General features: G+C 41.6%; 1 protein-coding gene across 2 annotated transcripts in view; it reads right to left on the minus strand.

Annotated features, from left to right (window-relative positions):
- The window catches only part of NSF (N-ethylmaleimide sensitive factor, vesicle fusing ATPase), a 147,812-nt gene that overhangs the window by 14,483 nt on the left and 108,792 nt on the right, over positions 1-24,537 (minus strand). For both annotated transcript variants that reach the window (XM_045985642.1, XM_045985641.1), the window contains exons 16-17: positions 16,773-16,839; positions 14,536-14,615 (exon numbers count right to left, since the gene is read on the minus strand). In XM_045985642.1, the coding sequence (XP_045841598.1) occupies positions 14,536-14,615; positions 16,773-16,839 (147 nt within the window). The remainder of the gene's footprint in view (positions 1-14,535; positions 14,616-16,772; positions 16,840-24,537) is intronic.

A 24,537-nucleotide genomic window follows, 5' to 3' on the forward strand; every position in this document is an offset into this window, starting at 1 on the left:
TCCCGCCCTGGAAAAAGGCACATGATACCAAGTGTTCAACAGGAAAATAACGACCATTTCAGAGTCTATACCTTGGAGCCCCCAATGGGGAATGCGGTAACAGGTTTTCAAGAAAATAATCTAGAATGAATGGCATCTACACTTCGTTTACAATGTCGGCAGATGCCAGGAAGGCTGTCATCTCTTTGGTTCAGTTAATCAACTCATCGATGCATAGTTAAGCTACTGATTGGATAATACAGATTTCATTGACGGGGAAGAGAGGAGATTCATTAGAAGGCATTAATTCAAGCTAGTGGAACAACAAGTATTATTAAGCATCTCCTATAACTCTTGGTTTCCCTAAAACAAAGGAGAAAATGAACGACCATTCAAAACAACCAGTAGTCAGGACAGTAAAAGGAGAGGTTGGGGCCTCTTTGCATATTCTGCATGCATTTCTGATTTCTCATGCTCAAATGTCTGGTAACTTCTTTTTTTTTTTTTTTTTTTTTTTGTGGTTAAATATTTAAGTTGAATACCAAAGGAAGGATGTTTCACATAAATCATGCTACAGCCAGGCAGACAACTACACTTAAACTCTCCATTAGGTTCTCCCCTGGAGCAAATTCTTAGTCTACGGTCTTTGCAGGTCTTTGTAACCATCCTCGTGGTGCTGTGAGCGAGGCAGAGGACAGTAAGGAGAGGAATTCACGATGCAGACTGAGTATGAAATGAGAAACTTCACTCCAAATAATTTAAAATAATTACTGTAGGCAAGCGCAGATCACTTTATCATATTACATAATATTTTAGTACCAATTTGTGAAAAAGACAGTGAATCATGAGGTTTTACACCTGAGTAGCTGTTGAAGATGGCCTCATATAAAGATGACCTAGTCTTCCCCTGGTTATTTTGTAGATGAGAAACCTGGGATGAGAGGTGGAGGGACCTGTCTGCGGCTTTTACATCCAGGCGGGGAGCTGAAGCTAGAGTTCAGGCCTCAGACATTTCCATTATGCTTTGCTGCCCATTGTTCTCATCTGTGCAATTTTTAACTCCTATCAGCAATGGCTGATCTCTTAATTATGAGGCAGGGAGCTACATCGCCTAAGAATTATGATCTCTGAGCTCTTAGGAGAAAAGTTTAAATTAAGAAAATAAAGCTGGACTGACTATGCCCGAGTATTCTCAGAGCCGAAAGGAATAGTTCTCATTAGAAACTGAACTGAGATGACCACTGATTCATTAGCAGATCCAACTCCTTAGTCTGCACCCACAGGAAGTTTCCTTCCCTTTCTCGTCCTTTAGTTTGACGTGCCCTACAATGACCTCTGTGCTCTAATCAGGTCAATTTTCTTCTTCCTTCTCATTTAATTTCTACCTCTGTGACTTTTATCCACAGCCTTCCTCTTTACTGAAACGCTTCCAGAGTTTTCTACCAGTTTGCAATGATGTCTTATGTCCAAGATATTTCAGAACTTGCCTTCTCTCCACACTCTGCCCTCACTTAACCCAACACAAGTCCACGGACTCCTGCAGGCCCCAACCTTTTCAAACACGGATCAACATGCCCTCATTTAAAGGGAAGCCAGTCGGCTGAATAATTCCAGCTATCCAGAACACAGAGCCAAGAAATAAGTAAAAATCCTCTAAACTTCTAGCACCAAAACAAAGTGAGATTCAAGTGATTTTACTCACTGTTACTGTCATCTTATCCATTAGGCACAGCGGGCACAGTGGCCAGGGCCCATAAAACTTGGAAGGGCCCACAAAAACATTCATTTTTTTTTTTTAAAGTAGGCTCCATTCCCAGTGTGGAGCCCAGCGTCAGACTTGAACTCACAACCATGAGATCAAGACCTGAGCCATGATCAAGAGTTGGATACTTAACCAACTGAGCCAACCAGGTACCCCTCTATTTTCTCTTAAAATCAGAAGAAAACAAAGAACATTCAGGTCAAAGAAAATGTTTTGTTGTTATTGTTGTTTTTAAAGATTGTATTTTATTTCATTTTTATTTATTTATTTTTTTAGGTGGGGGGGGAGAACCAGAGGGAGAGGGAGAATCTTTTTTTTTTTTAAAGATTTTATTTATTTTTTTGACAGACAGAGGTCACAAGTAGGCAGAGAGGCAGGCAGAGACAGAGGAGGAAGCAGGCTCCCAGCTGAGCAGAGAGCCCGATGCAGGGCTCGATCCCAGGACCCTGAGATCATGACCTGAGCTGAAGGCAGAGACTTAACCTACTGAGCCACCCAGGCGCCCCGAGAGGGAGAATCTTAAGCAGGTTCCACACCCAGCACAGAGCCTGACTTGGGGCTCGATCTCATGACCCTGAGATCATGACCTGAGCCAAAATTAAGTCGGATGCTCAACTGACTGAGCCATCCAGCCGCCCCTAAAGATTTTATTTTTAAGTAAACTCTACACCCCAATGTGAGGCTCAAACTTACAACCCTAAGATCAAGAGTCACATGCTCCACTGACTGAGCCAGTCAGGTACCCCAAGAAGATGTCTGAAATACCAACAGCTGGAAAATAAAAATTCTGAATTTTTTTTTATGGAGAAAAGGGCCCATATAAGTCATAATGTGGCCCTGCTCAGAGGAAAACTCCTCCAACTCTTGTGGCCTGGTTATTCCTACTTTACAAACAACTCATGAGTCCCAACCTTTTTTAGTTCACAGTTGACCAGAGGCAGCAAATTAGAAAAGTGGAGCCATCAGAGGTAGGTAGGCTAACACAATTCAATGGGATTTTGCAAGTCACAGCTAACGGTAAAACCACTAAGAACAAGAAAAGGTACCAAACAACTAGAACAAAACAGGGCACCCTGGACGTATTTCATGACTGCCTGGACAGAGCTGTATACATCCCAACAGTTCCTGCTGTCCCCCATGACATTCCTAACCCGTGTGATTATGATTTGTAATGATGATCCTTATTCTTTAACACAGTGGAGACACCACGAATGTATGTAGCAGTTTTTCCTCTTAAAAAAGGCTAAAGTGTAACAATACATATTTTAAAGAGGTTAAGCTTTCATCATTTGAAAAAAATAAACCTTTTGATTTGTTACGAATTCCTCTTCTTGTCTCCAGGGAAAACGAATATGCCGTAGGAAGCCTGAGGCAAGTAACTACACAAAACATAACCTTACATTTCCAAGTACCAGGTAGTGTGTAAGTAATAAAATTTTGCTAATTCTGGCGTAGATGCATCTTTTACCATCTTTCCTCATTGCATCCGAGCTGGAATTCCTTAGTGTGGCACAATGGCCCTGATAAGTCCCGTTCTAGTCATCTTTCAAGACCAAGATCAAGAACGCTTTGCGGAACGTTTACAGATTTTCTCAGTAAGATGGGCTGTGCTTTCCTTAGTATTCCACTGGAACCAACACAGCTTATAAAACCTAATCAGACATCATGTTCACACATGTCTCTCCATCACTGGATTGTGACAGGGACACTAGACTCAGTTAATTAAAAAAACAAAAACCAAAACCTTTCCTAGGTAGATGAACTAGAAAGAAGCGTGCAGCTCTCCTCGCCCCACCCTGCAAAGCCCCCCCCCCCCCCCCGCACCTTGTAGAAGTCACTCTCAGGGCTAAGGCTGCCAGATAAAGCCCCGGGTGTGCCCCAAACACTGCATGAGATAGACCAAAAACTATCTGATGTCCTTCTGGAATTCAGATTTAACTGCTAACTGCGTGTCCTTTATTCTTATCTACCAAACGCAGCAACCCCACTCCCGGTGGCTGCAGCTCCACATCACTGGGGGGGATGGCTTGGTGAGCAAAGGGTGGGTTGGATGTTAATTCTCGACTGTCCCTCTACTTTGCTCACCAACTGCACAACTGACCAGGTGGTTCTGGATCATAAGCTCTTTGAGGGCAGGTACAAGTGTCTCATTCATCCTTTATTTTACAGTGTGGAACAAATGCTTTTAAGTGCACATCCTAGGGAAAGCATATATTCTGTAAAGTAATATTTCAAACTTGTGTGTCAAAAGAATTATTTTTGGATGGGGGGAAAAAACCTTCCCATTGCCCTTCCATGGAACTCAATACAATTGTCACCATCTATCTTCGTCAACCTTGGTCACACTGGCATTCCAGCTTCGTAAGTGTCTACTGGAGACACAACACTGAGCTGAATGCCAGGTGGGTCTCCACGGACAACGGTGAGAGGCATGAGACATTTTCACAGTTTTCCTCTCAGGACCGCAGGGTGTCTTACAGACCAGACCTTAAATTAAATCAGCCTTACAAGAAAAAACAAGGTTCAAAAAAGAAATTATACGTAGACAAGCTGAGAGACAAAGGTGCCTTCATTTAGCCCTGTTAGGCGAAGAGCAAATCAGCTGGAAGGATTGGAATTAAAGAATTTTGACAGTTACATGCTGCTGGTAAAAAATGAAAACAACAGTATACACATTAAGTTTTTCTTTCTCCTGATTATAAAGTAACAAATGCTTACTGTTGAAAATTTATAAACTGTAAGAAGCAATAAAGCAGAAAAAAAAAATCACCTATAACCCTACCATCCAGGGTACAGCAGGTGCCTTTAAGATGGGGAAATACTAGAACTTCCTTTGGTTTTTATTTTTGACTGCATTCTTCAAAAAATTTCCTTATTGTGTATGTTCTAAAAGGAACATCATCTGACAGAATAAGAGATGTAGTATTAAAAGGTTGGGAGGCAAAAAAAAAGGTTGGGAGGATAAGCTCATATGCTTTCTTTACTGGTAGGGGTACGCATTCAAAAACCTGGAGGGCCACTGACATAAAGACAACCATAAGGAACAATTTCGGCATTACACTCCCTCACCCTCAGTCCTTTTTTCTTTGACTGAAATCACACTTGGAGGGTAACTCAGGATTAAGTGAAAGGTGACTTTAGAGTTACTCCGGCAGTTTCTGGCCCAGTTTATAGAGACAATGGGTCACTCGCTGGGTGGGCAGAATTTTCCATCTGACTGTGGTCACCTGGTTATTTCTCCCTGTCCTTCCTTCCCATTATTGCCCCTCTTATTATGGAAACTGGCTCCCGTCTTCTACTTGCTCCGGGGCTGGCTAAGGCAGGCAGGGGCTGGAAGGAACAAGATGGCTGGCAGAGAAAGCTGCTATGCTCTTCCCACTTTCTAGGGCTGGTTTCTTGAGCAGCAGCCACCTGGTGCCAAGCTTCTTTGCTAAAGGCTGGTTGCTTTGTTGGTTTTATATATTTTTTGTGTGGGGAAAGACAGAGTCAAAGTTTTCACTGAAGGGAATAATAAAGTAATAGCTGTGTTGTGCTTTGCAGGTTACAGAGAACTACAATAAACACTTACTTAACTCTCACATTCTTAACCTCAATAATACTATTGTTCCTATTCTAGAAAAGTAGAAAATTGAGGCTCAGATGTGACTAGATTCAAATTCAAGTCTTTTGGATTCTAACTCTTGTGCGTTATTTATACTGCCAATGCCAGTTCTATGTGTAGTTAAGACCCACCTTCTTCAAAATACCCATTTATAGTAAGTACTATCATCCACGTAGCCTAAATGGTTTAATAAAAAAAAAAAAAGAGGGGGGCCTGGGTGGCTCAGTGGGTTACAGCCTCTGCCTTCAGCTCAGGTCATGATTCCAGGGTTCTGGGATCGAGCCCCGCATCGGGCTCTCTGTCCCTTCCTCTCTCTCTCTCTGCCTGCCTCTCTTCCTACTTGTGATCTCTGCCTGTCAAATGAATAAATAAAATATTAAAAAAAAAAAAAAAAAGGAAGGCGAAGGCAGGGCCACTCAGATTGCCTGGTGCCTGCTTGTGGAAGCCCTCTTTCCATTCCCTAGTATGAGGGGTATGGAAGGTTCTCAAGATGAACATATGGCTTCAGACCAAGTAGTGACTTAACAAGATCAAGACTTCATTCCGTCTACTTCCCAATAGCTATCAGGAATCTTGACGGACTGTTCTGGACCTTCTGTAAGATTCCTCCTACTGGCTCTTCTTATCCAACAGTTGTTATGCCACACAGTATAAAGCCCTAGGAAATCTCCAAAGATCTGTGCTCTTGTTTCAGGGACAAGAAGTCAGGAGGGAAGCTGTGAGACACTAACCTGGTCCACACTAAGTTAGGAGAATAGGGGAGCTTTAGTCACAAGCAACAGGCGGCTGTAGGGGAAAAGCAAGTAGGTGGGCCAGTCCTTGGAGGCTGAGGATAAACCTAACAGGCAGTATCCTCAGAGATCTGACAATGGCCAGAAGCCCCGTTCTTCCCTTGACTCCTTACCCTGTTCAGCCCTGAACTTCCTGTCTCTATTTGATTCTTCATTTATCACAGGGATCTCTAATTCTCAGACCAGAGTACTTAGGAAGCTTCTAAATTCCAGCACATGGGAGAGAGGGAAACAGGGCATACTTATGTTTTCCCAGTACTGTGAATGAGGGAGCCTGTGCCTGGGCATTCCAGGTTGGAACTCCAGCTCACTTTCTGACGATCTGCTCTATACAGCAGTTGCGTTCTTTAGTTTTCCTATTGTACAGGCTAAAAAGATTCCGTGGACCATCCAAAGGCACCTCTTTTCTTTAAACAAACAAACAAACTAACTAACTGGAAAATACATTTCTAGTTCCAAACAATAGTCTTAATGAAATACTAGACCCTCTAAAAACGTTGGAACAGCCACAAAACAGGAACAGAATCGGAGAGGGTCAACCCTTGGCCCCAAGCAATGGGAATATTCCAATCAAGAGAACATCCATTCTCTTTTCGAAGATGCTGGGTTAAGACTCTATAAATCAATCCTTTACAGACGCCATGCTCTGTGGACAATGGCAGATTCCTACTTTTCAGTAACTCCACGCTCTTCATGAGAAGCATCAGAACCTTCCATCTGCGCAGCCCACAGGTTTACAGAGGACCTCCTGATACATTATCTTCATTGGCCCTCAGTGGGGTAGGTACGGCAGGGAGAATTACCTCCATTTTACAGATGAGGAAATAGACAAAGATATTAAGGGACTAGTTCAAAGTTGACTAAGCTAAGACTCAAACTCGGGTTTTCTGGCTCCGATACAAAGAGCAAGGTCTGCAGATGGGGCTCCGCACAAGACCCACACCACTGCAGAATACTATGGTACTAAAAATCAATACTTCTCTAACCCTGAGGTCATGTCATAGTAAGATATTTACCGCAGCAGGGCTCGGTGAAGACACTCTAGCAGGGAGAGAATATTGTGCCTCAGCACCATTAGCAGTTTCCCGATGATTAAACTTCAGATATTTAATTCTGAGTTAGCTGAAAATGGTGCCTACATGTCTTATGGTTTTTTGTATTCATTAAAACCTATTACAGATGTGCTCTCCCAAACCCAACAAAAACCTATTTCGAAAACATGTTTTTTTAATGTGTGTCTGTTTTGATTTATTTACTTTATTTTTTCAAGGAGGTTCCATACCCAACGTGGGGCTTGAACTCATGACCCTGAGATCAAGACTCACACACTTTACTGACCGAACCAGCCAGGTGCCCCTGAAAACATGGTTTTATTCAGCAGGTATCTGTAGCATTGTTTTATAAAAGGACTCACCATATTTCTTTCTTTAGTTTTTATGTAACTGAAATCATTCTACATATATATATATATATATAAAATATATATATTTGACTTACATAGAACTTTGAGTCAACCTACTATACTAAGCAAAGTATAGAGAATTTTATAAAATATAGTAGCCATCTAATGTCACTAACTTAATAAATGGAAAAACTGGACCACTGAACTGTCAACCATCATACAGCTTTTCTTCAACAAAGCAGTCCAATGCACAAGTCATCACATCAATGATTACGATTAATATGTCTGGCAAAATGACTACACCTCTTTCCTAAAGTGGTTCTACATCTTATTGAGTCATATTGTAGTCATTAGCCGGAGTTAATTTTGAACAGATAGATGGGGAGATACTCATGTTTAGGCCTGCACGATCCGGAGTCTCTTCCATTATCTGCTTATTTCGCTGAAGCAACCCAAAGGCTGAAGAGTTGCTTAATAGCACCAAGACTTCCTAGTAACATCTCTGAAGACTGGACTCGGATGTCCTGTCAGGAATACGTGAAGAGCAGTCTCGTCGAGAGACTGGTGAGGTTAAAACAGTCTATGGGACAGACAGAGCCACCTGCCCGAGTTCCCACCAGCAACTCACTACAGTGTTTTTCTACTGGTACTTGAAGCCAGTCCCGGCTCTAAACCCTAGGTGCCAGGGCAGTGAGGTAGTTGTTTTTTTTCCAACAACTCTGACTTTTCCTAAAACTCTAACTGCTAGGTCTGAATTCTACTGCAGTAACACTGCTATGAATTCAGAGTGGTCTTCTCTTGTAAGAGTGTACAGTTTCCAAAGAGTTTTCCAGCTGGAATGGGGCAAAGGAGCTCTAGGCGGACAAAGACACCAGCTCTCGTCAGCCCTGGGGAAGGCTGGGCGGCAGCTGGTGGGGGCTGCGCCGAGAGTGGCGACAGCCACTAACCCGGGTCCCTCCACGGATGCTACAGTTTTCTATATACCATCTCATGAAGCTCAGAGAGGACCGGTTGTCCTTCCGACAGACAACTGTAGGACAGACTACAGACACAGTCTTCCAATCTGATTCCTCATCGTGTCAAGGACACGGAGCACTAAAGCAATCAGGTTAATGGGTTTAACTAACTGCGCTTGAGGACACTGGGGAGTCATGTCATTTCAGAGCCTAGCGCCCTTTGTGGGCGCTTTATTCTCTCTCCCCAGAAAGAAAAAAACTGGTGCCGTGGGTGCCACAAGTTGCAGGAAGATTCACCTGGCCTTACGGCTTTCCTACCGTGTCTTCCTTGCCGCTAAGACCAAGGCTTTCATCCTCCTGATGCTGAAAAGCACATTCCCCTCAACTTCCATAAATCTGCAAAACCTGAAAAGGGCCCCAGCGTCACTGAGTAAAAGAGGCGGCTGTAGGAATCTCACTGGAAGGAGGGGTGTCTTCAAGCCTCTCACTGCTAAGCCGGACATTTCCTAACACTGGACAAATTGTACATCCAGCCCGGGGAGGGTGAACTGCAGTGGTCTTTTACCCTCCAAGCCAATTGTTAGCTTTTCACAGGAATCAGCAGGGAAGCACATGTGAAACCTCTGTGGTGCGGGGGAGCACCCCCACGCCTTGTGTGACTCTGCATGTAGATGAAGCCGGCCGGGGGCTTTCTGAGCCACGGCCGGGGAGTTCTCAGAGCAGCCCTTTTCTCCGGCGTGGCTCCCTGCTGGGACAGCCCTTTTCAGTGTTCTACCCCCCCTCGATCTCTTCTCCTGCACAACACAGGGCAACTTGATTGAAATAAAGACCTAGGGAACATGTTTTATTTTCTCCTGTTCAATCCATTTTAGAAAAGCTTTTAATTGGTTTTAAAAAGATGCTAAACAAAATGTGATGATGTTTTTCAGTCTTCATGAACTACGGATACCACTTTTTAGACTTTCAAAGGGCTAATAAATCAATCATGAAATTAACTCTCCAGCTAAATTTAAAGCAAACCCACTGAATGCCGGGTTCATTAAAAATCTATGCATTTACTTAGAAAAATTTAAAATTCAAAGAAAATTATCCTAGTAACTGAAATCTGACTTGAATTTTTAGTCCTACACTGAAAATCTAAGACCAAGGCAATCACAAAGGGAAAAAAAGAAGGCTTGTGAACCAGTTTTAATAAGCCAATTTACAACGAGGGAGGGGTGTGGGGGAGGGGAGGAGGAGAAAGGAAGATATCTGGATACATAACAACATGGTGCCCCCGAAGGGATTCTTTTATTTGAGCATGTGCACACATGCACACATAATTTTTCTGTGTGAAAGCTGGAATTACAACGAATGCAATATTAAGGATTCTGCGGCTGATATGATTACTATATTGTATACATGTACGGTTCCTCTCTTAGAAGAAAAATGCCTTTAACTTCCCTGTTTTCTTGGCAGTGATAAAAATAATAGTTTCCTACCACCCTACGTGGCTCTACAATACTCAGGTTCATACACTTTTAAGATTTAATTGAAAACATCTGAAAAACCTACATGGATAATGGTTTGGTGAAGTCAACGCTTCCACTTTAGAAAGACAACATTCCCCACACTGGATCAGCCTGAAAATTCTCCCTTGCTCTCCTGAGAGAATACATACTAATTTAAAAAGCAAGGTGGTACAGAGAAAGCGTATTTTTATTTCGTCAAATGTAGGCCAACTAGAGATATTTGAAACATGAACTTCTCTGGCCGCAGATGGACTTCTACCACCAGACATCGTCCTGCAGGCCAGGTCAGAGTCACCAAATTCTGATCCATGACAGGCTAGTAATCCTTAAAAAGGGGATCCCTGCCATTTCCAATCACTAAGGCAACCAGATCTATCTTGACTTCTTCCGTATTCCTATACCCTTCCTTTTCAGTCCTTACAGAAATTCATTCCACATCCCTTTTTCATGATCCAATCCCTGTTTCTAAGACCTCTCCCAAGCTGGGCCATGGATCTGGGATGCTCACTCCTGGCTTCTAGCTCTCCCTATAACCCTCCTTTCATCAATTAAGTAGCTTTTGCAATCACTTTCTTCTTTAAAGTATCTGCTTTACTGAGGTACAAATCATAGAACACACAAGTCACTGATTTAAAGTGTACAGTTCAATGGTTTTTAGTATATTCACAGAATGTGCAAGTATCACCATGATCAATTTCTGAACATGTGGCACACCCCAAAAAGAAACCCCACACCCATTAGTCACCTCTCATTCTCCCTAGCCACCTCTCCCCATCCTAGGCAACCATGAATCTACTAGATTCTGTCTCTGCAGATTTGCCAGTTCTGGGCATTTCATACAAATGGAATCAATCTGTGGTCTTTTGTGGGTCTTCTGCGCTTGGCTTCTTTCACTTAGCATGTTTTCATGGTTCATCCATGCTGCAGCACGTGTCAGGACTTTATTTCTTTTTATTGCTGAACGATACTCCATTGTATGGATATACCATGGTTTATTTGTGAACATCTAGGCAGTGTCCACTTTTCGGCTATTACGAATAATGCTGCTTTGAACGTATCTACAAACTCCTGTGTGGACATATATCTTCATTTCTTTGGGGTATATACCTAAATTGTTGGGTCATATTGTAACTTTATCTCTAACCTTTTGAGGAGCTGCTAGGCTATCTCCCAAAGGCTGCACAATTTTTATATACCCACTAGCAGTGTATAAGGGTCCCAATTTCTTCATATGCACAGCAACACTTATTAGGATCTGATTTTTGGGTTATAGCCATCGTGGTGGGTATGAAGTGGTGTCTCACTGTGGCTTTGATTTGCATTTCCCTGATGCCCAATGATGTTGAGCATCTTTTCATGTGCTTGTTGGCCATTTGAAATTTATTAATTTTTGAATGTTTTCACTTTAATCACACCTTGCCAAATATAAATTACAACAATGCAAATAAGTAAGCCCATGAAAATGAGTGGACACTCAAAAAATATCTTTGGAAGGAAGTTATCTATATTTTTTATTGAATAAGTTATTCATGAAGTACATGTGTATAAACTTGTGCCAGATACTGTGAGATTTAAAAAATTAGGTAATGTTCCTTTCCTCAAGAATTTTACATTTTTATAAAATGGAAAGTTATTCCTAAGTCTTTAATCAAAATGCTGCAAGTCTTTTTAAAATATGCTCTATTTATTTCTATCAGTATCTATTTTGGATTACAAATAATTTTCAACCAAGGAATATCTCTGTTTAAATGAATGTATTTAACAATGTAAAGGACAAGCAGTTTAAAAAATATCATTGTAAAATGATTCTTCTTTCTCCCAAATGATTTTTAGCATAAATTCTTTTTCTTTTTTTTAAAGATTTTATTTATTTATTTGACAGAGAGAGAGATCACAAGCAGGCAGAGAGGCAGGCAGAGAGAGAGGAGGAAGCAGGCTCCCCACTGAGCAGAGAGCCCGATGCGGGGCTCGATCCCAGGACCCTGGGATCACGACCTGAGCCGAAGGCAGAGGCTTTAACCCACTGAGCCACCCAGGTGCCCCTAGCATAAATTCTTTTTAAGCTAAAGACTTAATGAGATGTAATTTTTTTAAAGATTTAATTTATTTATTTGACAGAGAGAGAGCATGAGCAGGGGGGAACAGTAGAGGGAGAAGCAGGCTCCCTGCTGAGCAAGGAGCCCAATGTGGGACTTGATACCAGGACCCTGGGATCATGACCTGCTTAACCAACTAAGCCACCCAGGTATCCCTGAACAAGATATAAATTTAAATGCCTGGAGAAAGTCCCCCAATCTAATTATTTTTAAAGTGCTACTTCCTAAGAAAGGGTTCTTTTTGTATGTGACACATATGGATATTGGGGTTATTTACTTTTTCCAGCAACTTTATTTAATCATTTATTTATTGATAAGATTTTATTTATTTATTTATATGGCAGAGAGAGAGCACAAGCACAAGCAGGAGGAGGGCAGGTAGAGGCAGAAGGAGAAGCAGACTCCCTGCTGAGCAAGGAGCCCGGATGTGGGCCTCAGTCCCAGGACCCTGGGATCATGACCTGAACCTAAGACAGACACTTAACCGAATGAGCCACCCAGGTGCCCAAACTATTTATTTGTTTTTAAAGATTTTATTTATTGGGGCGCCTGGGTGGCTCAGTCATTAAGCCTCTGCCTTCAGCTCAGGTTATGATCCCAGGGTCCTGGGATCAAGCCCTGCATCGGGTTCCCTGCTCAGTAGGAAGCCTGCTTCTCCCACTATCCCTGTTTGTATTCCCTCTCTCACTGTCTCTCTCTGTCAAGTAAATAAATAAAATCTTAAAAAAAAAAGATTTTATTTATTTATTTGAGAGAGAAAGAGAGAGAGACACAGAGAGAGTGTGTGCGTGAGCAGAGGGAGAGGAGACAAGCAGATTCCCCACTGAGCGGGAAGCCCGGCACAGGGCTCAATCCCAGGACCCTGAGATCATGACCTACGCCAAAATCAAATGTCCAATGCTTAACTGACTAAGCCAACCAAGTGTCCCTTCTTCATCAACTTTAGATCTATTTACATATTGACTGAAGGAATCATAGAAGGGAAAAATAAACTCACTTCTCTAACTTCAGCCTTAGAATGAGCTAAAACTCCAATTACTAGGAATGATAGTTTATGGACAAATGATTACAAAATCCTTACAATGCATATAATGCAGTAAATTTTCAAAGTTGTTGTAACTTTCTAGGATTACAAACACTATTGTTTCACTATAGTGAAACACTATTCACTATTCTATTCACTATTCTAGGATTACAAACAACAACAACAACAACAAAAAATCCTAGAAAATCAAGACAAGTCCATCATTTTAGTTCTAACACACACATGCACACACACACACAATTTTAACTGTTAAAAAGCACATTCACCAACTTAACATGAAATATTTTCCATACAGCCTACTTAAAACCTCTAACTTCGAATACAAGATTCCCATACAGACATTAAGATGTTTTTCAAGTTAGTGCTTAACCCCTTTGTATCTGTCTTTGGCATTTCTCAAAGGTTACAGCACACAAAATCAGTCAAGAGAATTTGTGCCTTGTATCATAGCCAAACATGCTCCGGCAGCCTCTACATAATTAACATATTTAACCAACCCTCATAGATGACTTTTAAATATGTTAAGTTATCAAAATCACCAGTCTCCCGTAGCCACATCAATAAAAATGCAACCACATGAATGGAAATCCTGGCTATGAACTCCCTCCTCAAAAGTGCCACATGACCCAAGACACATAATTCAAGCTCAACTGTAAATACTTTTTAAAAAGAAAAAAGAAAAATCTGCCTACAGGAAGTAAATACCCCCAAATACAATTTCTTGGGAAAATCTATCAAATGACAAATGAAACAAATGGGAATGTATATTCAATCCCTTCTATGTGACTATCATGATCTCTCATGGGAGATGGAGGTAGCCAGGGATGTGTAAAACCCTGGGGAATTTAGAGAACAACAAAAACAGAACTCACTAATCAAAACTAGGATTTGGGGATCTTCAGGAAGGAAACTTCTCTGTTAAGAAAATCATTTACCAGAGAAGTTTCCTTCCTGAAGATCCCCAAATCCTAGTTTTGATTAGTGAGTTCTGTTTTTGTTGTTCTCTAAATTCCCCAGGGTTTTACACATCCCTACCGGGGCACCTGGGTGGCTCAGTGGGTTGAGCCGCTGCCTTCGGCTTGGGTCATGGTCCCGGGGTCCTGGGATCGAGTCCCGCATTGGGCTCTCTGCTCGGCGGTGAGCCTGCTTCCCCCTCTCTCTCTCTCTCTCTCTGCCTGCCTGCCCCTCTGTCTGCTTGTGATTTCTCTCTGTCAAATAAAAAAAAAAAATCATTTACCTTAAAACAGAAGGCCAGGCCAGATGACTTACCCCAAGGCCCTTAACAACAGAATTTTAGGTTTATGGTCACTTGCTTACTTAGCAGCTTGTTTGCCCCATTATATGCAAACTACTGGGAAAATTCTGTGAAAATGTTTGTTATGTTATTTTTACCTGAGGAGGTGCCTTTTTGAGCAGCACGAGAAGAGCCTGTAATACCAGATTAGAAAATCGAGGGCCAATCGGAACATAATCTGGAAGAGAAACATTATTATGTTCTAGGGATTCAATACACACATGCACATATTCCAAACATTCAAATTACCTGCATCAAGAGTAAACATCGTCCTTACTCAGGCAACTAATGATAATTAGAAAAATAGTATCTCCAATAACTTGAATGCTTAAAACATTATGTAATAACTCTCATCCGTAAATCTTTTGAAAAAGTTTCGAAATATCCATTTTGAATTCAGGTAGACATCATTGTCTAAAACTCAGAGATAGTTTTTTTGTTTTTGTTTTTGTTTTGTCTTTTTTAAGGAAGAAAAAAACTCAGGTGTACTTGCTAACCATTTCCAAGAAATGACTGCAGAGCCTGGTAATACAGTAAGCTCACAGGCAACAAAGCATACTAGAAAACGAGTAAGGGGGAAATGGCAATTCATAATCAAAGTACGGTACTTCAATATAACCGATATGATGGTAGAGTCACTAAGACTGGTCCTCAGATGGTCCAGAACAGAGAACGTCCTAAAACTTTCTGTTAAGCTTCTACTAAACCTTCAAGACTACGCATAACGGCCCCTCGTCAGCTTTCTCTGCATACTGCATATAGACGCACCCCGGCCTGGGCTTAGAACTACCTTCAGGCACCAGCCCTCTGAAGTCCAAAATGATCTTTCCCTTTTCTGAACATCCAGAACACACAGCACATTCTACTGTGCAATAATTTTCACCGACAGAGGCTACAACAGCAGCATGTCACTTATTTTTTCCGAGACCCTAATAATTCCAGCACAGTAGAAAGGGCTCAGCTTACTTGTCGAATCGATGAACAAACAAGTACAGATAATAACTATTCATACGAGTGAAAATATACTCAGAGGGCACACATTCCTGACATAGTAGTGTTGCTATGACCACACATCTCAATTGTGTTTAGATAAAGGAATTTACACAGAGCTATGAGTTTGTGCTTAAAAGCTTTTAAAGAAATAATCCTATAAACTGGGTTGAAATGTATCAAAAATAGCAGACCAAAAATCCCAGGTCACTAGATGAAACTATCACATAGTTTCTAAGAAGACCTCAGATTCACCTTATTATGTATAGGGACATCTTTGCCCTGTAACAAACATTGCCTTAAGAAACAAGAGAATAAATAACAGAGGACCTAAAGCAAGTCTGAAAATCGTGAGGAAAATGTGGTAAGAACAGTTAACTTGAAATCATTACCACACCACTTTGGACAGCTTAAGAAGGGATAACTCAGGTGTTGGGTAGTATTTTCAGAAGTTGATGAAGTCACCATGTGGGTTCAATTTCAATACAGCATCCTGAGTCACTATTACAATGCATTTATCCCAGATTTATCTAATTTTTGCAATGAAATAAAATATAAGTAACAACACTTTTCTGGCATTTACTGGGAGATGATACCTCGTGAGCTGCATGCAGGGACAGTCTTATTATTCATCTTTGTATCGGGTAGCAGTGCATTCCAGCACAAGAGATGGTTAATCGATATTAAAAAAAAATTTTTTTTAACTACTGTAGAGCACCTGTAACTTTCAGAATGTTTTCAACACTGTTATCTCATGTTCGTCTGTGCAGTTCCTCTATGGGATAAGTAAGAAAGGGAATCTAGTTTCTGTTCTTATAAAACAGGTACACTTGATTTCACTGCAAAAATTAGATAAATCTGGAATGAATGCATCATAACAGGGGCTTGTTCTTATAAAGCAGAGACTGAGGTCCCAGGGAACTTGCCACTTCTCCCAAGTGTTATTTCATTCCATTCATAAGCCCTTCTTCCCTTAGTTCTGTCAAAGTTCTTAAGCGGAAACTCTGGGGCACAGGCAGCTCAGAGGTACTAAATAGCAAATACATCCATCAGTGGAAATTATTAATCATTTATTACAGGGCAGAGAGCTCTGTGGAAGAAAGAAAATAATACGAGGTGTGGGCCCTGACGGGAGAGCAGTTTATGATGGAGTCACAGTCACACATATTTAACATGAATTCTATCCCTGACTTCAGATAGAACAGATAACGTAATTCCTTATAAGACAAAGAAAAGTGTCTCTATTGCTCTCTACTTTATAAATACCTGTTATTTTTCTCTTGCAATTGCTGAGACATTAGCGTAATGAGGCCAAGATAGTACAATGGCGAAAGTTAAGACTCACCAAGCAGTCTCTCAATGTCGTCCACAACCACACAACTAAGCTGGGATTTGTATGCATCATCAAAGATCTGGAAGAAAGTAAAAACCATTTATTATCTCACCGCTCTCATGATTACGACAAATTCCAAGAAGATAAAATTTAGTTAATTCTTGAGCAATGCCTAAACAAAGCACTGTAACAGCAGTATTTCAGACTCTACTACACTAGAATTCAGCAGATAATAGAATTTGAGAGCTAAGGGTTCTTACAACCTAAAAATGAGGAAATTGAGGCTCAAAGCAGTTAGATGACCTGGTCAAGAGGACACAACTGGACCTTGGCTGAGCCAGAAGAAGGGTGAAGCTGTTTTCAGCCCCGCGAGCTGGATGTGTCACACACACCTGGGCAGGCGGAGGGGCAGCTGGTCATGAACCAACGGACAAATCCCATCAAGTATATCACAGTGGTCTCTCCTATGTCTGGAGTGTGACTTCCGTGTTGTGACTCAAGAGCTAGATGGAGCCACAAGGGATGGGTAGAATAAAAGTGTATGTTGTTTTATTGTCAGTAAGAATTGTGGCCCTGGGGTGCCTCAGTGGCTCAGTGGGTTAAAGCCTCTGCCTTCGGCTCAGGTCATGATCCCAGCGTCCTAGGACCGAGCCCGCAGAGAGCCCCGCCCTCTCTCTCTGTCTGCCTCTCTGCCTACTTGTGATCTCTGTCTGTCAAATAAATAAAATCTTAAAAAAAAAGAATTGTGGCCCAGTTACAGTTTCAGAGCACCCATGGATATGAATGGTAAGAATTAATTTCCGCATCCCAGCCCAGTCTCTCTGGTTGATAAAAAACCTCAGTGCACCAAGATGGTAACCATCCTTCCACCCATCTGGCTCAGGGTGGTATAATATTACTTAGTGGTTATCTTTTCTTTTTTTTTTTTATTTAATTTTATTTTTTCAGTGTTCCAAGATTCATTGCTTATGCACCACACCCAGCCGTGGTTATCTTTGAACCATAGATAATTAAGCACTAGGCACAGAAATAAAGTAAATCAGGCTTTCACTACTAATATTTTTCATATTGTTTATTTTTTTAAGATTTTATTTATTTGACAGACAGAGATCACAAGTAGGCAGAGAGGCAGGCAGAGAGAGGGGGAAGCAGGCTCCCCGCTGAGCAGAGCCTGATGTGACCGTGAGATCATGACCTGAGCTGAAGGCAGAGGCTTAACCCACTGAGCCACCCAGGCACCCCTCATATTAAATTTAAAGACAGTGTATACTTGGTCTTGAAAGTATTTGTAAAAATTATGGAAATTTACTACATCAAGATTAATAGACTAGCCTTACTAGTTCAACTTAAAATGGGCCATGGAGTAATTCATTTTGATAAACTTTTATGTTGGAAGCTTTACAAGCAGTAGAGATAATCTAAGATTCACCATATTTATATTATTGGTTGTATTTTAATTTATCACTAAAAAATATTACTTTGAAACTCAATGTTTTATTTCTTAGACAACTGAAGTACTTCAAAGAGAAAATAAAACATTTTAAATGTGTAAATATAGTTTAACATATTTAAAGAAATTTAATTAAGTTGCAAAAGTCCCCTTTTAAGGAACTTCTAAATTTCACTAGACCTACAAATAGAATAAGAGATGTCGGGGTTCCTGGGTGGCTCCGTTAAGTGTCTGCCTTCGGTTCAGATCAGGATCCCAGAGTCCTGGGACTGAGCCCCTCACTGCTTCTCCCTCTCCACTACCCCTGCTTGTATCTCCTCTCTCGCTCTCTCTCAAATAAATAAAATCTTCAGAAAAACAGAGAGAGAGATGTAATTGGACTTTTTAAAAGTTCGTTTACTTTTGTGTTAAAAACACTAGGTCTCATTACAAAATCTTAATATGTTGACTTTTCATTTTCTAAACCTTAAATTAGCTATGCGTGGTCTTTTTTATGCTCAAAAGTCACCCTCAAAGATGCAGAACAAAAACATGGAAAAACGAATCAACTCACGCTGGCAATCCAGACAGTAAGTTCCTCCCAACACACTATCTGCTCTGTAAGGTAGGCACTGTCTTCCTCAGTGCTATGTATTCAATGTCTGACACCGCATTGGTGTTAATACATGTTCCCTAGATGCCTGAATGAAAGAAAGCCTCTGGTGCTTTCCTTTGCACCATCCCCTTTACCCTCAGTCACTCCCCCATACTATGTTAAAATCCCACTTACCTTTCATCTTCGGCTACCTGTCTCCCCCACTGGATTTTGAGGTGGATAAAAACTTGATTCATGTCATCTCAGGGACCCAGCACAGAACAGTATTTATACTTGCTCAGTGGTTGAAACAACACAAGTTCTAATTCCATCTGGCCATAAACCACTGTCTCTGTTCTGCTATGGTACAGCATTTATATACTGTGTACATATTAAGGATTCATTACATTCTTCCTTGTATTATACTAGACTATAAGCACTCTGAAGGAAAGTACTATCTTAATTATCTCTGTATCCTCCTATCCTTTAATAGAATACCTTACCGGAAAGTAATCAATAAATATTGACTGCAAGAATACATATGCATTTTCTTTTGTTTTTTAAAGATTTTATTTATTTGTGAGCGAGAGAGAGAGAGAGAGAGAGAGAGAGAGAGCGCACAAGCAGTGGGAGGGGAAGAGGGAGGGGGAGAAGCAGACTCCCCACTGAGCAGGGGGCCCACAGGCAGGGCTTACTCTCAGGACCCTGAGATCACGACCTGAGCCCAAGGCAGACACTTAGCCAACGGAGCCACGCAGACGCCCCATAAATACGGATTTTATAATCAAGCAGAAATATCGAGTGAGTAGTTGGAGACATATGACTGAAGTCAGGGTATGGAGCTCAGCCTCAGGGCAGTAACTGCTGAAACCAGGTGGGGGGATGGGACCGCGAGGAGAAATGGCAGAGGTAAAAGAGTAACAGGCTAAGTACCAAATCTTGGAGTGTTACTCGATGTGCTCCTTCGACAAACATTTTCGAATGCCTGTTGTGTGTCAGGCATCAGTGAAGGCAGTGGAGACAGTAATGATGAGACAGATAGGATCATACTTCCACAAAGCTTGGGAGTGGGGGAAGCAGGTCACAGGAAACCGTAATAAAGCACGACACTACTGCACCGGAGGAAACTTGAGATGCATTGGTAGTATACACAACAGAGCTGTGGTAGCCCCTGGGGATACCCACGCATGGGGTGGTTCTCTCGCTCGCATGTGGTAGGATTATCGTTCCCCACCCCCTCTCAAGGCAGGGATGACTATGGGGCTTGCTTCAGCTAATGAACTATGACTGAATATATATCACTTTCTAAAAGGAGCTTTAGAGCCACTGCATGATTCACCATATTCCCCTCATCCTGCCTTGGCTATCACAATCTCCCATGTGAGAGGGAGCTTCTGTTATGTGTTAGGGTGAGTCTCTGAGAAGCTACAAGGAGCAGAGCTCCTTCTCTGGGCCACGATGGACACGTAGCAAGAAATTAACTTTGTTACGTTAAACTACTGAGATTTGGGAGTTACTCATTACTGCAGCATAACTTAGCCTATCCTAACCGACATGGAGGATTATGTAGTCAACAATGGTATCCTAAATTTAGGAAATGGCATGTAAGCTGATAAACTATCAGTGGAAAATGGGGAAGAAAATGTTCTAAGCAGAGCGAGAATATTAGGAGGCTTGGCGTGAGGAAATTCCGGAACTGACATATAGTCTCTAAGAATTAAAATGAAGAGGAGTGTGGTATGTGTGGGGGAATGGTAGGTGCGAGATGAAGCAGAAGAGGTGACAGAAGAACCTGGAACTGGAGGGTCTTACAAATTTCACACCAGTTGAAATTTTATTATAAAGGCAATAAAAAGCCACTAATTTTAAACAATGGATCACCATGTCAGGTTTATGATTTAGAAACATTTTTCTGGCTGGTACATAGAAAAGCATCAGAGGGGAGCAATCATTTTTTTAATACTGTAGAACTCCAGGTGAAAGACAATGGTGGTCTGGAAGTGGGAAGGGGAGCGGGTGTTCTGATAAAATGAATGGATTCTAGAGATATTTAGGAGGCAGAACTGAAAGGACTTGGGGATGAATGGGTTTGGTAATGAGGAAGAAACTAGAGTTGAGGGTTCCTGCTGGTTTGGCTACTGAAATAGAGGACAGGAGAGATGCTGGTTTGGGGATGGATCATGAGTACATGGAAAGAGCAAGGAAAGAGGAGCCTTTTATTTCTCTCTGAACCATTACCAAGCTCCCTAAAATAGGTAAGAAAAACAGGACATTTACTTCAGCTTCTTGGTTCGTAATGATCAAGCTTGAGTTGGTGAATCCAAGACAGGAGAAAAGTTTAGAAACAGTTTCGCAGTAGTTCTTGGCTCTGTTTTTTTATGGTAAGACTGGACCAAGATAGCAGTCAACATGGTATCCTATAAACTCTGGTGATGTCAAGGAGTCAGTTTTCAGAACGCTTGCTCTTCACATCATTTTTCGGAATTCTGCTAAAGGCTCCGATGCAAGCATACGATTCTGTGAATCAGGCTGTACTAGCGTGGATTAGAGCCACAGGGCCTGGGACACGGGGGCCTGGCTATCTGCAGTACTTCATTTTTCCTGAGTCAGCCCTTCTCCCTTCTCAAGAACAGTACAGAGCTTCCACGGCTCCAGGAACTCAGGACATTACTGGGGTCAAAACTGATGCTAAACTGTCCGCTGTCTCACCAGTTTACCTCAGACACTGAGTTCATGAAGCATTACAAATCACTTCATAGCTGACTGCATGATTTACCTATAAGATTTGAGAAGAAAAGTACCTATGGCAGTCATTTAATGTAGGTTTTTTTTTTTTTTTTTTAACAGCTCTTAATGTACTAATTACTATCATGAGGAGAGGAACACTCAGGGCTCCCTTAACAACCTACTAACCATGACAAAGGCTGTGCCATTCCAGTTGTAACTTGACCAGTTTCAGTTGACAGGTCAACTGAAACTCCTTTGGGTAGCAACTCGACTCTAATTTAAATACACACACCCCTTTCACTTCTTACACACATAATTCTTTACCTCACCTAGTCACTAGTGTAATGTAAGGTCACCACTCTTCCTCTGAATCCTTGTTTTCAGCCCACTCCTCAGCCCCTTCCGCTCCTCACCCCTGGGCCCTGGCCCCATTCCAGTGTTCACTGAAGGGACACTCCGATTGACGGCCAAGTACATGTGATTAGCTGCCAGGTGAATCTCTAACAGAGATTTACACAGTGAGCTGGGAAGTTCTACCGCAACTCCAGGTAGCTAAACGTAAAAGGGAGGAGAGGTACCAGAAAGAAAGATGCAGAAAAAATACAATTGTACAAACTGCCTGCTCTGATGTGCCAAACCTGCCCCTCCAAAGAGCGCCCGGCACAGAGAGAGCCAGCTCCCAACTGAATGATGCTGAAGGACAGTTAGGCCGGCTGCAGCTGGAGCTGGGTGCTATAGGTCGAAGACTCTTTAAAAATTAATTTAAATTCAGATCCTCTCATTTAGTAAGATAAATATATGCCACTTAAGCCTTTCTTGTTGAGGAGGTTACCCATTGGGGATCAGGTAAGTAGTTACCATGCAAACCCAGACACCTGAAAGGGGGCCGCTGCTAATAATCATTCTGGAACAACAGGTAAAAACCAGGACTGCTCAAACAAATTGGAATGTCTGGTCACCTAAGTTCTGTCAGGCCGCTTCCTGTAGGACAGGTAAAATGATCAGTATAGATAGTGTCAGAGCCTGGGGAGAAGTCTGAAAGAGAACGCTAAAGAAACAGAATCCGAAGAACTAAAGGAAGAAAAAGTGTGTGAAAGAGTGGCCCCAGTGAACATGGACATAATGAGAGGTCTATTCTAGAAGATGAATCGTATCTCTAGAACACACAGAATCCCACAGTCTATTTCTGCTCTCTGGTACCACCTCTCCTGTGCAAAGGTAGGTACTAGGTCATAGGAGACAAAGTGAAATGCGAGGAGCCCGAGCTGAAGGTGAGAACATGCCGGCTGTGCTATGCACACTGTGCAAAGGGAGGCACGGGGCTCCTGCCACACAAGGGCCGGGGCAGGTCTGAGTATGGCCCTCAAGGACACTGCAAGTGCTCCAGGCACAGAGCCCACTCCTGGAATCTACAGACAAGCCGGGAGCCACCTGTGTGCAGGGGAGGGGCAGCAGCTGCCGATTCTGGAGTCTCCCTGAGTACAAATGGGAACACGCCAGCATTCGCTCCATGTTAATCCCAGCCTTTCAGAATCACAAACCACAGCAAAGCGTGTTCTAAGTGGATTCCATCCTCCATTTTCTATAACCTCATTAGTGCTCTGAGGTAGGTGAAGCCAAATTCTCCGGTTCTTCTGGGGCTGAAAGAGTTCATCTCAGCTCTGAAGTGGCTGGCATGAAGTACTTAGTAGGAATCTGATGACAGTACGAATCTGATGACTTAGAAAAACCCTAATGCAGTAAATCTGTCAGCAATTAGTTGAAAGCATACCCTAATCATATTTGGTAGCATATAAAAATGTAAATGAGCAAATTCAAATCGGTGCTATCAGTAATAATCTCTAATTTCTAAAAATAACTTGGGAGTAGACCAAGCAAACATTAGCTGTCTTCTAATGAAACTGCCTCAGGAAGTGGACCTAAACTTTTGGCAAAGTACTAAAGCTTCCTGGAATGACCTTAAAATCCTTCATTTTCTCCCTGTTTTTCAGGAAAAATTCCTTCATTTTTCACCTAACGCAAACCCCAGAGCAGAGTATTCTTAATAATATAAAAAGTCACAAAGTCTGAAAGTTCTCCTAAAGGTTACACCATCCTCCTTTGTGTGCCAAAGAGATATAAACGCCAGAAGACAAAGTGTATTAAACAACACGCACCCACTCTCCGCCCAGCTGTATGGGGACCAGTAGTCACTTCCGGAGTGTCCACTTGTCTCGGTTAATACATGCACAAACTTCGACAAATCAGCTACATGATATATTAGGATGTTAACCAAAAACATCCAAATTCTGTTGCTTAGTAACTGCTGTCAAAAGATCCAATTTCCAGCTCTGTTCTTTGTATGGACTAAACCATGAAAAGAGGAGGATTAGGCACCATGATTCTGTTCTGTACAGACTACAATTTGCAGTGGGATTTACAGGAGGATATTCAGAGAAGATTATTTCCTTTTTGCAAAGCTAGTGGAAAGGAAAATTTCTTCCATTAATTTTCAGTCCTTTAAAAACAAGACTATGTTATGTTATTAATGGGTATAGTTTTATAGATCACGGATATTCCTACTTAATTTTCTTCAGACAGTTCAGTCATATCGGATTGTTCTATTTCATCTCTGTACTGATTGTGTACTCAGGAAGCATCAAGATTTGGTAATTAGTTAAAATCAAACTCCACTGTTTTGTTCTTTTGTTCATGTAATGCCACTAATAGAACTAGTAAAATAGATTTAAAAAATACACGTGTGAATATGGATAAAGGAACTAAAATTTAAAAATAGAATGGAGCTGGGAAACAAACATAAAACAGGGGAGAAGAAAATCTGTAAACACTTCAAACATCTTAATGGAACATATGGTATCTCCACCCACCCCACCCTGCAATATGAGGATAATGGCAGTGTTGAGGAGTTCATCCAAGGAGAAAGGATTTATTAAGCAAATTAAGAGAAGTACAAGGTAAAATTTAAATTAATTGAAAACAAACTACTTTCATGTATTTTAGCATTATCCATATGTGAACAAGAAGCA

Source organism: Meles meles, chromosome 18 (genome assembly GCF_922984935.1).
Source record: "Meles meles chromosome 18, mMelMel3.1 paternal haplotype, whole genome shotgun sequence".
NCBI lineage: Eukaryota > Metazoa > Chordata > Mammalia > Carnivora > Mustelidae > Meles > Meles meles.